The following is a 14,182-nucleotide window of genomic DNA, read 5'->3' on the forward strand; positions in this document are numbered from 1 at the left end:
CTACCCCCAAAATTGGCTTTTGACCACTCTTATCCGAGAGGCTTCAAGGGTTTAGTTTCCAGCACCAGCAAGAGCAATTTTGAAGGTACCTTGAATAGAGCTAGCAGGTGACTGAGTCTTGCCGCTTCAAGTCTGAATGACCTGTGAAAACATGTTTCCCTACCCCGGAACAGCATGAACCACGGTCATTACATTCTTTTAGAAAGGGGAAGCTCAAAGCCCACCTAACTCTAGAAAGAGAGTTCCTGACCTGAAATTGGGTGTTTCTCCCTTAGCATCTTGCATCAATTTTGCCTTGGAGGCTTGTAGGGGAAAAAGAAAAAAAAAACAAACGAAAAAAAGAATTGTTAAAGTTTAGGACCCACCGCTCCGGGTCTTGGCTTGAAACCTCTTGGTGATCCACAAGCCTTTTGGAAGTCCTCTGTCCAGACTACCTTGGTTGCATTTCCTTTCCTTGGGTTCTGGACTGTGGCCTGGGGTTGCTCTGTATGGGGAACACCACATGGGAAGGTTGGTCCCCTCACTCCATCCTGTGTTCTGCTAAGCAGGGATGTCCAGGTCTGCTGATGAATAGCTGCTTAAAAGCTTTTAATAGCTACCAGATCTCTCCTTAGTTAACAGGTGAGGAGAGATCAGTATTGATTGCAGTGGGGCTTCCAGCTTAGACATCAGTTTCATCAAGAGACTTTCTTCTTTTTTCTCCCAGGTTGTTTCACAGGGCACAATCTTAGCACATCACATTCCCTCCTTTAATTGCCCTTCCCCTTGCTCCCTCTCTGCAGTAGCTATGACTCCAAGCCTGCTTTAGCAAACACTCAGGTGGGATCTAAGGTTTGGTTACGCTGAAGAAATTGTGCAAATAAGGGATCTCAGTTATGACTATGCTTCACTCCTGTCTAAGTCAAAACAGCTATAAACTGTAATTCCTCTAAAATAGGTCCATGTCCTTATTTGCAGGAGTCCTGTACCGTACCTCTGGCCTGGGCCTGCAGAATTGTCACCTCACAAGTGAAGCTGAGCAATGCCCGAGCAATGCTGGCTTTAGCAGAACATGTCCCCAGGCTGAAACCTCCCTGCTCCGTCCCAACACTTTTACTGTAGTCAGGGTAACAGAAAACATATAAGCATGAGCAAATGTGTGACTGATCCCAGTATGCCCACTTCAAGTCTATTTGCTTTAGGTCCTGTGAAAGCCTGCTTTGCAAATTTTCAACCACAGAGGCCTGTGGGAGGAATCAGCCTGAGGGCAAACCCAGCTGTCCAGTGCTGAGATCCCAGGTTTTGCTCGATTTCCGTGGGAATCAGCCAGGCTAGCATTGCTGCTGGCAGCAAGGTCTGGCATAGCACAAAGGCCACAGCAGTCAAAACATCAATAAATATTTAGCTTTTAGATCTGACTTACCGAATCACCTGCTCACCTCCATGTTCCAGGTGAGGGTGGCTGAAGTTCTCCTGGATGTGGGATTTAGCCCCACAACTATATCAGCCCCAGCAAAATAAATTAAATTGCCTTATAGCGCAAGTTAAGTGCTGGCAGGATTTTTGAGAACGGGAGGGGATCTACATAGAGCAACTAGGAGAGAGAAAAAGCCTAAAGTTGTTCCCCTCCCTTTTATCACATGGCAGTGAGGGAGAGGGAAAAGTTAGCAAGGTTTCCTCTAGCAAAACTAATGCTGCAGCAGAAGAGGATGGGAGGAGGAATGTTCAGGAATATGGGAAGGGGGGAGGCTGAGAAAAGGGTTAGCCAATTATAAGTCAGAGTCTGACCAGCTGCGGGATGCTGCAAGTTATTTACCTATGGGCTGGACTTCCAACTTCTCATCTACTAGTTGCTCAGGGCTCATCAGCTCACTTTGAGGGACATTAGGTATGCTTTCCCTCTGACTGACTGGACTGACCATCTCTTGATCTTTTTCATTCTGCATCTGTGCATACACATTAAGGCCAGGAATCTTCCTAAAACATTAACAGAAACCATCATTGTGGGGTACTCTGGCAGATGATGTAGTATCAGCTTTTACAAACTGAGAAACAAATCACTGTGAAAAAGAAAACCCAGCAAAACAAAACCCAAACACCTCAGTGAAATGCAGCAATGAGGAGAAGGAAATGGCTCAGGGAGGGTCATACCTTTTGAACTTGTAGATTACAAACACGGCTAGTCCCACAAAAACGACAGAGAGGAGCATCAGCATAGCTGAACCACTGTGACTGGGAGTGAGGTCCACCAGGGGAGCTGCAAAGAGAGGGTAAGAAGGTTAGAGCCACCCCCAGCCTGGAGTGAAAATTGCTCCCTCCAGAAACATAGTTCATTCTCCCCTTATTGCACTTGTAGCCGGCCTCATCTGTCCACATGTCTCCAGGGCTTCTCTCCCATTCTAATCCACCTGGGAAGAAACCTGGGTTCAGACCACTTGTGGTGCTCAACCTACCCCTTGATGTGAAGTCCCATAGCTTTCTCCTTAGAAGCCTCTCTTCTCTGGCCTATTAGAGGACTGCCTGAAACATACTTTCTCATGTTGCAGACAATTACCTAAGGTAGTTGCAAATGAGGTCACTTGGGTACCAAAACTGGCATTTTCTGGACGATCCTGCAGCCACCCACGGGCTAACTTGTCATCTTGACTTTCTATTTTGCTTAGAGCTAGTTTGGGTAGCTCCCCATGCATAGTGAATAATGAGTAACAGGCTCCTCAGTTTTACTGAAGCAACGATGCTCACCAAGTGTATTGTTCTCTGCTCAGTCCTGTTCCTTCCTCACCAGAAGGGCAGCGCCCTTCACAGACACTGCCTCAGCATCCATGCCTCATCATGGCAAGTTCTTTTCACACCTCTGACAGTTTCAGTTTCTTCCTTTCTACCTGTCCCACCTTTCTGAAAATGTTCTACTCTCTTTCCCCTGGTGCCCTGCTCTCTCTCCCACAAGTCTTCCATGCAAGAGAGTGCACAGGTTCAAGAAAAAAAACCCACCAAAACCAACCCTAATCAAACAAAAAGTCTCTCTGTGCTTCTCCTCAGAGTTTTGCTCACCACCTTTTCATAGCCCCTTGCAAAATAAGGCCACACAAAACAGCCAGAAGCATGGCTTTCCCAGAAATACAAAGTAAATTGTATTAAATAGAGAGTTTCCATCACTCATATAAACACACACAAACAGAAAGGCACCTAGCATCCAAAAAGGGACACACATAGGTCCAGTAGTCTCAGTTGTTCATGCAGACACTAATAAAACATACTCTAGACAGACATGCAGCTGTAGCTGTGCCATTACACAGAGCTAACGCACACAGCAGACACATCCTTACTGCCTGTCTCTATCTGGCATTACACACAGAACAAGGCATTGTGGAAGTTGTGGAAGTTAACTTGAACCGCTGTCATACACATCCTCTTTCTCTTGCCCCTCTTCACATGCACTGAACAGACCCATCCTAAACCAGAGCCAGAAGACACAAGAAAACATGCACACGCAAGCAAATACTTACTCAGGCACACACATCACATGCACACATGTTTTCAGCTGTCATACCCAGCCTGATAAAGCCAAAATTTACAAAGAGAAGTGAAAAAACTTCTCCTTCCCACATCAAGCAGGCTATCCTCAGGAAGGTGAGGCACTGGGATGAAATGATCCATTATTATGAATTCCTCACACATTTCCAGTCTGTCCACTTTGTGTCTGTATTTTGTGGGTCTCTGCAGTTCTGTGGGATGACAAAATGGCTCTCCGACTGATTCAGGCTCAGCATCACTCAATGGTCTTGTTATAATGCTGCAGTGAGAGTCTGGTAATAAACAGCTATTTAACTGCTTTGCAAGGAATATTGGCATATCTTACTCTGCCTCAGAGTTGAGGTTGTTGTCTGTTAGGTTGGGGACATTATTTTATTTTTTCTTTCATGAGAAGAAGGAATGAACATCATGAATGGATTGCAATCTGTTGTCCATAATTGCCGTAAATTAATCCCTCCTCCAGTGTGGCCTGAACAAAGATGACGGGGGTGTGAAATGTGCTGAGCCTAACGCCTGTCATTCTTCTGTGCTCCAGGGAATGCACACGCTCACATAAAACACACACACACAGAGGCTCATTTCTACAGGTTCTGCTTGAATATCCACATGAAGCTAGTTTAGACACCTGCACTTTTGTTCCCTGCAGCTCCTCTGCTGCAGAAATTTCTGCTGTGCATGAAGAGGCACACACACAGGGAGGAACATACATGTGCACTGAGGCATGGGAACATAAATGTAGGCATACATATACATACGTGTGTGCTTACACAAACATGCTGAGCTTTGTGGTTCAGTCAACTACAGCCCATAGCTGCCTGGAGTCCAACACAGAGTCATAGTGAAAAGGCTGAGAAAGAAGGGATACCATAGACCAGAGCAGCACCTCTGGACCATGTGCATCCTCCTGGATTGTGTTTTCTAGGGACTGCTTCTGGTGCTGGCTTGTGTTCCAGGTTTCCCTGCTTTATTTTATTTAATTTTTTATAAAAGCTTGGATTTCAAAAGGACAATTCTTCTTCCTTGACAACCAAAACAATAGTTTTCAACAGCAAAGTAAATCTCTCTTTTGGCGTTTTGTCAAATTCTAAACTATTCCCAAGTTTTGATGTCATGAAATTGGGCCCTTTATTTAGACAGGGAACTGAGTTATGACCTCTGCAGCTTGGTAAGGAGCCATATTCCCTCAAAGACCTCACAGTGGCTGCTCTCTGGGCTTTTTAATATCTAGTTTGGCAGTCCAGGCTCATTTTGCATTCTCACTGAATCATATTTCTGCAAGAGACAAAATCCTGTAGTGTTCCTATAGGACATTGTGAAGCCAGTTACAGCAATCACTCACATCTCACCAGCGGCTTCGAAGAGAAGTACAACAAAGTCTACCTTGCAGGACAAATGAGTGCTCACATCTATTATGGACAAAAAGTACTCATTCCTGGTGTGTGCATAAAAACAAATAAAAATGTGCATTTTTGGCGAGCACAAAGATCATGTATTTACACAGCATGTCTGAGCCGAGCACCCTCTGCTTCAGCCTGAGCTAGCAAGAAACAGGCCAGCACGTGCCCGGAGGCCATACCGTTATTTAGCTTGGCAGTATGCCACACTGATAGACCCTGCCTTTTGGTTTACGCAGGGCAGCAGACAAGGTTTAGTAGCCCAGAAAAGTGCTACAGTACCTCCACTATCTGGCTTCGGGACTGGAGCTACCCAGCTTTTAGCCAGCTCTGAGCATGGATGAAGTACCTGTGGACTCTGTGCACTCCCTCATGCAGAGGTGCCCAGAATTCCTCTCCAAGAAGCTGCAGGAGGCTCCTCTGTACAGCACAAAACTTGGATTCAGGTTCATCTTGTATTAAAGGCACGGCTGGAGATGTGATTTTAAGTGCCATCTGTTTCCACTACATGAAATCAGGAATGTTCCTTCAGTAGCAAGAGGTAAAGACGAGCCTTTCCCAGGAATATCTAATGTGATTCTAACTATAATTTATTAGAAAAGGCCTACAGGATATTCAGGGCCAGTGGAGTAATTTCTGAAAGTTCATTTGGGATTTGATCTTGACTTTAATGAACATTGACCAAAATGGAAAACAGCCATGTGCATTGGCAGAGTAAATGCACAGAAACAAATTTCAAAAATTATGAGCAATTGCAGGCAACTCCACGTTTGAAGCTCACATTAAGATGCTTTCAGATAGCCTTCTTTTCTGACATGGGCACTGAGCATTTTCTGAAAGTACATACAGTATCACTGGTCATTGTTGAAAATTCAGGCCAAGGATTGCTTCCCTTATAACAACTATTATGCAAAATGTATATTAATTTAAATCTTAAATGTAAAGTCATGCAATTCTTCTGTGTCATATGTCTATTACTCTTTTTTTTTTTACAATCTACAGAAGAAAAAAAAGTCAAATTTAAACTGACTTCTCAAGCTGTTGTATTTTTTTTTTCTGTAGAGATTAATCAGCTGTGCTGCATCTCTGCTTTTTTATGCTTTTGGTACTAACATGTCTAAAAGTAAGCATCTGATCATCTGTTCCATAGCTAATGGAAAGCAGAAACATGCAGCAATATTCTCAGGGCAGATATTAGCAAATTCTGCTTAGGAAAAATGAAATATTGCAAACACTAGGGTTTTCTTCTGGGGGGATTTAAATGCAGTTGCATTACACCCTTTCTTAACAGTCTCTTTCTCCTTCTGTTTATGGACAAGGCAACACATGGACTGACACCAGCTTAGGCAGACCAGTTCGTACCATAAAAAGCTGGTACAAGTGAACTGAGGCTTTTTGTTTGCAAGCTAGCAAAAGATGCTGATACCAACTGATCAGAATTATCAGCATCTCCTGGAGAAAGGAATTCCTAAGAATCCTGAGCGTGGATTTGTCCATCCATCTCTTGTAACAGCTAAATAGGGCCTGTGCTGTGAAATGAGGGTTTAGCATGCAGAATACACAGAGATGCATATAATTAACTATCAGGACTTTGGAGATGGTTCATTTTGAGATAGGATTAGTTAAAGTCCAAACTGCCTAATCTGTGTGTGTGCATATGTAAATTGATTCTAGTCTTTCAGACAGCTGAACAACTTCTGAACTGTACTTAGTTGCTTTGAATGTTCGTTGACTCTAGAATATCTGAATATATCCAATGCTAGCTAGTAACCTTTGCACTGTGTGATCCAGGCTGAATATGCCATGGAGCTGCTTAGCTGTTGAATATTTCAGAGACAGCCAAGAAGTACACGTTTCTACTGCTAGTTATACTGCATTTCCAACAACAGCAGCAAATTCTTGCACATAAGTAAACAAAAGGATAAGCTGTAAATGCAAATGCCACCATATCTTTTTGGCATGATAAAGAAAGGGGAGGTGGAGCAGGCATTTTAATGTCTGCCCATATCCTGAGTTGTTATTGTGACATAAAAATAAGAAGTGTTTAAAACACAGCTGATAGCACACTACTATCATCAAGGAATATACTGCTTGCTGTGCTACAGAGCAACAGAGACAGTGTACACAGAAAGAGGATACTGACCTGCTGTTAAATGGGCAGCATGGACAAGGATTCGAACCCCTGGCTTCAACTCAAAATGGACCAGGTTTTGGTTCAGTTTCTGGATCAGTGTTTCTGAAATCTGGAAAAAAGGAGAAAATAAGAAATGCATTTGTTTCTTGATCATTGGTTTAGATTGCCAATAGGTGGGTAGGAAATGGAGCTGCATGCAAAGCAAAGATTTTGCAGAGGCACCAGACTTTCCGAACACAATTTCATCTCACCTTATAAAGAGAGGGTTTGTGGCAGCTGAACACTTCTGCCAGTACTATGTCCAGAGTGGTTTGTGTATAGTTAGCAATGACTGATATCAACAAGTTGCCCTGTCACACCTCTCTAGGAGTGGTCCAGCAGCAAACGGGAATTGAGCCCCAAAGGAACATTACACCCATGTGTGTAAGTGTCTGCAGGACCAGCCAGCAACAGCACATCAGTGAACTCCGTTTACTACTTAAGCAAAGAGAAGCATTTCAATTGTTAACACTCATTCACGCATAACAAATAACTTCTTGCTCATTGAGTGGCCAGCTCTATGATCTTAGAGCATGTTCATAACATGTGATATACCTGAATCAAAATGAATAGTTTAAGTCCTTACCCCAGCTTGCACTGAAATTTCAAGTCCTAAGGCCAAATTTCATTTTATCCAGCTCTGATTTTCAAGCCAGCTGCTCCCTGATTCTTAAGTATGTACCAGAACCAGCTCGAACCTGAAAGTGTTTACTGACTACAGAGAGTGGCTTAAACAAAGTGCATGTTCCATCTATTCTTATGGGTTACACACAGAGGGAGCATGCTTTTATATTCTCTCTTTCATGAGAGAGACATTCCACAGAGCTTTTAGATCACTAGATTATGTTGCCATAAGTCTGATGACAACAATAGAGCTCTAACAGAAATGAAACAGGCTATTCCTCCTTAAAGGACACAACAGAAAAGATGAGCATTTGCTGAGATGAGACCCCATGAAATCTGTATTTGTACAGTGAAGAAGCCAAGCTTTGGTCCAATCTGTTGGTAAACATTCCTTTTTTGAGTCAGTTTGTCACAATATGCACAGAGCCACTTTCTCCATATCACTCTTAATTATATCCAAGAAGTTCCAGGCATGTTGCCATTAAAAGCAAAAATCCAGATAGATTAATCAAGGAATGGAAGTCTATAGACATGGTGTTGATAGCTCGTTGTGTCTTTTGTATGTTCATTCGCTAGATTTTTCATGTATTTCACATTTTCTTACAGCAGTGAGCAATTTTCCAACTGAACATAGCCACTGTTCCGCATGTTGGTTTATTAGGGAGAGGTGGTTGGAAAACTGCTAAAAACCACCCCCACCCCACAACCCTTAATATGCAGTTGCTGAGAACCTTGTGTTTTTATAGCCATACCAAGATCAAGAGGAACCGTATTCTAGTGCTCACCACTTAATTTAATTTGTTTTAAATAAACCCGTATTCCTTCTTGAAGATTAATGAAAAATTGTCAGAAAAAAAGAACATTCCAATAATTTTTACACCATCTTTTTCATGTTCTTCATTTTTGTCTGGTTGAGTTATTTCAGTAAATGCTACCCAGATATGATTAGATGTTCCTTGGCTATCATTCATCACAGTATGAGATTTATCTGCCTCTTTTATTTTTTTAACATTCTTAATGGTTCTTTCAATACTCTTGGCTTGTACATTTCTGGCTGCTGATCACTTGAATAGGTGCCTTTGGTCCAGTATCAATTTGGCAATAACTCTCACAGGCATTTTATTTATATTTTTAATATATCTCTTTAAAGTTTACAATTTTTTCATGGGTGCCAGAATGAGCAGTAAATATATTTCTTCCAATAGCAAGAAAAAATACCACCTGCTTACAAAGAGCCATCTGCTGAGCTCAGAGCAGCAGGGATAGTGACAAAGATGTGCAGTACATGAAGAAAGCCTGGGAAGCAAATTATATCCCTCTTTAAGAATTTGAGCATATTAATAACCAAGATTGATGGCTATAAAGAGTGCTTCATCTCTAAAACTGGAGCAACAGATGCAGATCGATATGCTGTAAGCCAGGTACATTAATGGCTCATGGAAAAATATAATTCTGGCCATTTCCATTCCCAAACATGACCTAACAACTCTCCTCCATACCCCTGCAGGAATTATCTTCCTTTGTGCTCTGAGGTTCTGATACTGCTGGGGCAGCTGAGCCTATGAAAAAAAGAAATCACAAGACAGTAAACTGAAGAAAAGAGCCAACCACATTGTGTCATTCCTCTTCAACACATTGTGATAGCTGCACAAAATGGTCAGGGAAACAGTAGAGGTAAAAACCATACATGATGCCTTCTATACAAAGAGGCTTAATGTGATGTATAACTGACAATGCAGCTAGCAAATGTTGCTATCTAGTATTGGAGAATGGTTTCATCAAGGATTTGGGTAAGAAATGGAAGAATAGGAGAACCTCGAGAAAGTCAGCATGAGAAGGGACCAGAGACTTTGTTTGGCACCGGTGACATGAAGGAACACTGAGATCTCACCTGGCCTGCCTGAGGAGTCCTGCAGCGCAGAGAGCAAAACAACAGCACCGGCAGGGACATTACAGCTGAGAGGTGCTGTGGCAGCCTCCCAGCAGGCCAGTTGAGTGTGTGAGAGAAAGCTCAACCAATATTCTGGTCTGGCAAGCCAATGAAAAGGAATAATAGGAAGGGGAGAGGGAGTAAGAGTGAAGTAGTAAGAAAAATGAAGAAAGGCAGAGAGAAACAGTCACAACTGAAGTTTATTATTATTGTATTGCATTGTTATCTGATCATGAATGAGGACCTCATTGTACTACATCCTGTACAAATGCAACTCAGAATGAAATGATTTCTGCCTGAAACCACCAGTATCTCAGCAGAAGCTTGAAATTGCCATCACTGTTCCAGGACTATATGCAAAGCATCAAGATAGGCAGCAACTGTTCATGCTGCTCAGAGTATACAGCATATTTCCTTGGCCCAATTAATTATATGCTCTCCCAGTGGCTTTTTGGGTGCAGCTTTTTTGCCTGGGTCTTTATGGAATCTGAACAAGTCAAAAAATGAATAACAGCCTGAGATCTTCAAAAGCGCCAGAAGTTCTTGTGACAATCAGACATCTGCCTTCCTCAGGCAGCTCTGGAGATTCCTGACACACATTTCTGAGGGAAGAACAGATGCACTCAGACATGTTTTTAAAATTTTTCCTTGCTTGGTACAATATTTTAATTCCTCTTTGCATGGGAAGTCAGATTCTCTTTGAAACAGACATATAGACAGTATAGAAAGAGGGAGAAAAATGCATTTCTGTACTTTAAAAATTATCTGAAATAGAAACTGTATATAATGGTTTATAAACTTCAGTATTTGAGATCAATGAGCTGGTTACACAGAGCTAAAGGGCCACACTCACATTGGGATTGGACACTGCTCTCCAAAGTTGGACCTGACAATGTTTCCGGTCCTCACATGGTCCCAAGGGGATCTGTGAACCGCAGATCACTCAAGACACTCGCTCTGAGATTGGAGAAGTGTCTCTTCTGCCCTTCTTATTCTATCAAGTCTATTTCTAGCTCAGTGGATCACAGGTTGTCAGACTTTAACCGAGTGGTTCTGACTCTCCTGTAATTTGTTTACAACGTTAATAAAGTGTCTTTGAAGTAAATCTCCACACAATGGCTGATCTCACAGTCACCAAGGTAATGAAAAGGTTTCAATGGAAAACACTTTGGGTGTTGTGCCTCCCTTTATTTCTGCATTCAAAGTGGTACCATGGATGCATTTTTGTTTAAAAAGCAGGTAAGGAAACATCAAAGTACTTTTGCCTGTTTCATAAATAAATGCAACATAAATGCAACTCTGATTGAACAGCTAGACCTTCAGCTGGGGAACAGGTTGGCTTCAGGCCTGTCCCTGTTCCTCTCTCAGTCTTGGAGATGCAACTAACTCAGCTGAAGACAAAACTTCTTAGAATAGCAACCTCCTAATTTATAGTCTTCAAGAGTCTCCCTTGTGAAAATAATTAGCTTTCAGAATTAGTTTTGGTCCTTAACTGAGCCTCATTGACTTTATCTGCTTCATTTGCAGAATTAAGCATGATGTGCAAAAATAATTCAGTAATAGAAACCATTCTTCATGTATCATTTTTCATCAAAGGACACATAATGAATAATAATAACAGACAATTTGTGAAGGAAAAAAAGAGATTCCAATTTAAAAATGGAACAAAACAAAAATTAATTTGGCTTCTCTTAGCATTTTGTCAGAATTAGGACTGTGAAAGAACCATGTGCACCAAGAAACAGAATTATCACTCAGATGGGCATTTTCCCATACCTTCATTGAATTTTGAAAGCTCTGGTGTAAATTGGTTTAGACTAATTGAATGTGATTCAACTGTGCCAGTATGTACTAGCTAAGAATCTAGATAATTTTACAGATACTGTGTAAGGATCTCAGCTAATGAGTGCTACACTTCAATTCATTGAGTAAATCAATAAACAACTAAGGAAAGAATTATGCACATTGATTGGTAGGAAGCAACTTGAACCAGCATTACAAAAGTGAATCAGGAATCAGGGCAAATGTGGATTACTTTAAATTGTGCAACTTGCCCTGCATAACCTTGGTTACTTCACATGAGGCCTCTAAAGCTTGCTTGCCTTAGCACTGAAAAGAGCATAATCACTGACTTACAGGGTCCAGCATGAATTTCTTGAGATCTTTTAATGAAAGATGCTAAATTCAAGCTGCCATTAGTATCCAGAGATACTGTGATGGCACAAGGCGGAGGACATTCCTGTGGTTACTCTGGGAAAAGAACTGACCAGGAGATACGAACCCACAGAGAATCTGGACATAAAAGCCAGGATCCCCTTTAGATGAACAAAGGTGACCAGAAGGAGTCTTGAGCATCAAGGGCTGCTCTGTACACTGAGCAAAAGTTGAGAAGGCGAGAGGGCTAATAGTCACATGGCAGGAGTTAATTCAAAGATATTAAGACAAGATAAACAGACAGCCTCTTCTACAGCACACAAGCAGCTGATCAAGAAAAGCTGGCTAAGGAAAAAAGCCCTTGGTATGAGGTTTTCTGGTTCATATTATTCCTTTCTCTCCCCACCTGCCTTTACTTCTTAAATACTGGCCCAACCTTCCCTAAGCACCCAGTGGAAGACTCGGTCTGCATACAAAGGTACAAATGTTAAAAAAAAATCTTTCCTAGTAAACACTAGATGATTTACCCCTCTTCCTGGAATTTAATTTCCAGGACTGATTGGCACCATTTTCTGTAAGATTTGAAGGTGTTCACTGTCATGATCTTGTTGCTAAAATATTTTGGTGACAGGCACATCTGAAATACATCAGAGGAAAGAAAAGTAGTGAAAGTAAATATGCCAAAACACTAAAGCTTAGGAAGGTGGGTGAAAAAAAAGGTATAAAAAAAGATAGAATATCAGCTACAATGAAGCAGAAGTAAAACTAAATCTGCTTTAAGGAACAAATCCTAAGACGTATACACATACAGGCTTCCTGAAAGTCACTCTCCATAGTGTTAAATTCGCCAGAGGTGTTTCATCTCCTCAGTTCATCACTGCCCATTTGATATTCTGTCATCCATGTCATTTCCCATCTCTTTGGCTGTATACAGATACTGGCCACAGCTGCAACATGTTGAGCACAGTTGGCTACCAACCAGCTGGTGTTGCCATTTGCCAAAGACTCCATCATGCTTGCTACATTGCTGATAGCTCTTTTCAGAGAAAAGATTAATGGCCTCAAATGCCATTAACTAGTTGCTCTTACATCTATTTTGCATTCTGCTTTTACAGTTATTTTGAATAGGCCAGGTAAAAGCATGCAAATGGGGAACTAAATGGAAACACAGAGAAACACTGAAACCTTTGCTTGATATGAAAACATCACTTTAGAAATCTCATGTACCTTCTGCTTACATCTCATTTGACTATCAGGAGCCACATTTGCTATGTTTGACAAAAAGCCTCCATTAGCAAACAATGTGGAGAGAAGATAATTTGTGACCTGCATAAATAAAAAGATAACTCTTCAGAATCTTCCTATAGAATAAAACTGTACACTGAAATAAACTGAGAAATCGTATCTGTGTATTTGTATCACTGCCCTCTACTGAATTGTAAGTAGAATATTTTCCTACCGCACATTCATTTTGAATTGGATTAGTGCTAAAAATTACTCAAAAATTACCTGACATGCTACTAATTAGAGGTTTGCCCTTCACTGAAGAGAAAGAATTTGTTACTCTGAAGCAGCAGATCTGAATTCTGTAATCATCACATTTGTCAGGCCTGTCCATAAAGATGGTGTAACAACTGCATGCCAGCACAAGTGGCCAATGGCAATTCTGGGTGGCTGTTTTTGCAAGATTTGGGATATTTTAATGGTGTTGCAGTGACAACATGCAAATCAAACAGCAGTGTTTTACAACTGCCAATTATTTCTACATTTTTAAGCAGGTTGGTAGCCTGTGCTCAGTTACTATGAAATGAAGCAGGGGAACCAAGTGACCCAATTAACAAAAAAAAAGCAAAGTCACAACATTCTGGTCATAAATACAAGATTTTTTGAATATGCAAAATGTTTGGGGATTCTGCAGGATGAAAAGATCTTTTGATTTTTATGAAGCTGTGAATAATAAGTTCACACTGACTACAGAAAGTGGAGTGGATCAAATAATCTGAGGTCCTCAAAAATTCTGTATTTATGTATTAGGTGGAATTGTCCCATGCTGCACATTGAGAAAACCTCCCCAGCCTCATACATAGTGGGTTTTTGCAGCTGTCAAGAGCAGTTAAACTTTTTAAAAGGTACTTTAGTCTCCCCATCGGAAATATCAGGAAGGTAGAGTTCACATTTCTACATGTAATCTGCAAACAGATATGACAGTAATTGGTACTGTGTGTACACAAAAAAATAATTTGGGGCACTTGAATGAGAGTGGTACACCAGCTCAAGGAGAAAATTACATCTACCATTAACCACGGTCTCAACAAGAGCATGAGACACAAATGCACCACCCTAATGGAAAACTGCATGGAAATGTATATTTGTCGTGTGATGCAGGGCCTAGGA

At 41.4% G+C, this 14,182-nt stretch overlaps 1 protein-coding gene across 2 annotated transcripts in view; it reads right to left on the bottom strand.

Moving 5' to 3' along the window:
* The window catches only part of SORCS1 (sortilin related VPS10 domain containing receptor 1), a 312,215-nt gene that overhangs the window by 1,323 nt on the left and 296,710 nt on the right, over positions 1 to 14,182 (bottom strand). The window contains exons 24-27 of one of the 2 annotated variants that reach the window (XM_076338969.1): positions 7,051 to 7,150; positions 2,131 to 2,236; positions 1,796 to 1,956; positions 366 to 484 (exon numbers count right to left, since the gene is read on the bottom strand). In XM_076338969.1, the coding sequence (XP_076195084.1) occupies positions 366 to 484; positions 1,796 to 1,956; positions 2,131 to 2,236; positions 7,051 to 7,150 (486 nt within the window). The remainder of the gene's footprint in view (positions 1 to 365; positions 485 to 1,795; positions 1,957 to 2,130; positions 2,237 to 7,050; positions 7,151 to 14,182) is intronic. The other variant, XM_076338970.1, reaches the window with a different exon arrangement.

This window comes from Aptenodytes patagonicus, chromosome 5, assembly GCF_965638725.1.
Source record: "Aptenodytes patagonicus chromosome 5, bAptPat1.pri.cur, whole genome shotgun sequence".
NCBI classification, from domain to species: Eukaryota; Metazoa; Chordata; class Aves; order Sphenisciformes; family Spheniscidae; genus Aptenodytes; species Aptenodytes patagonicus.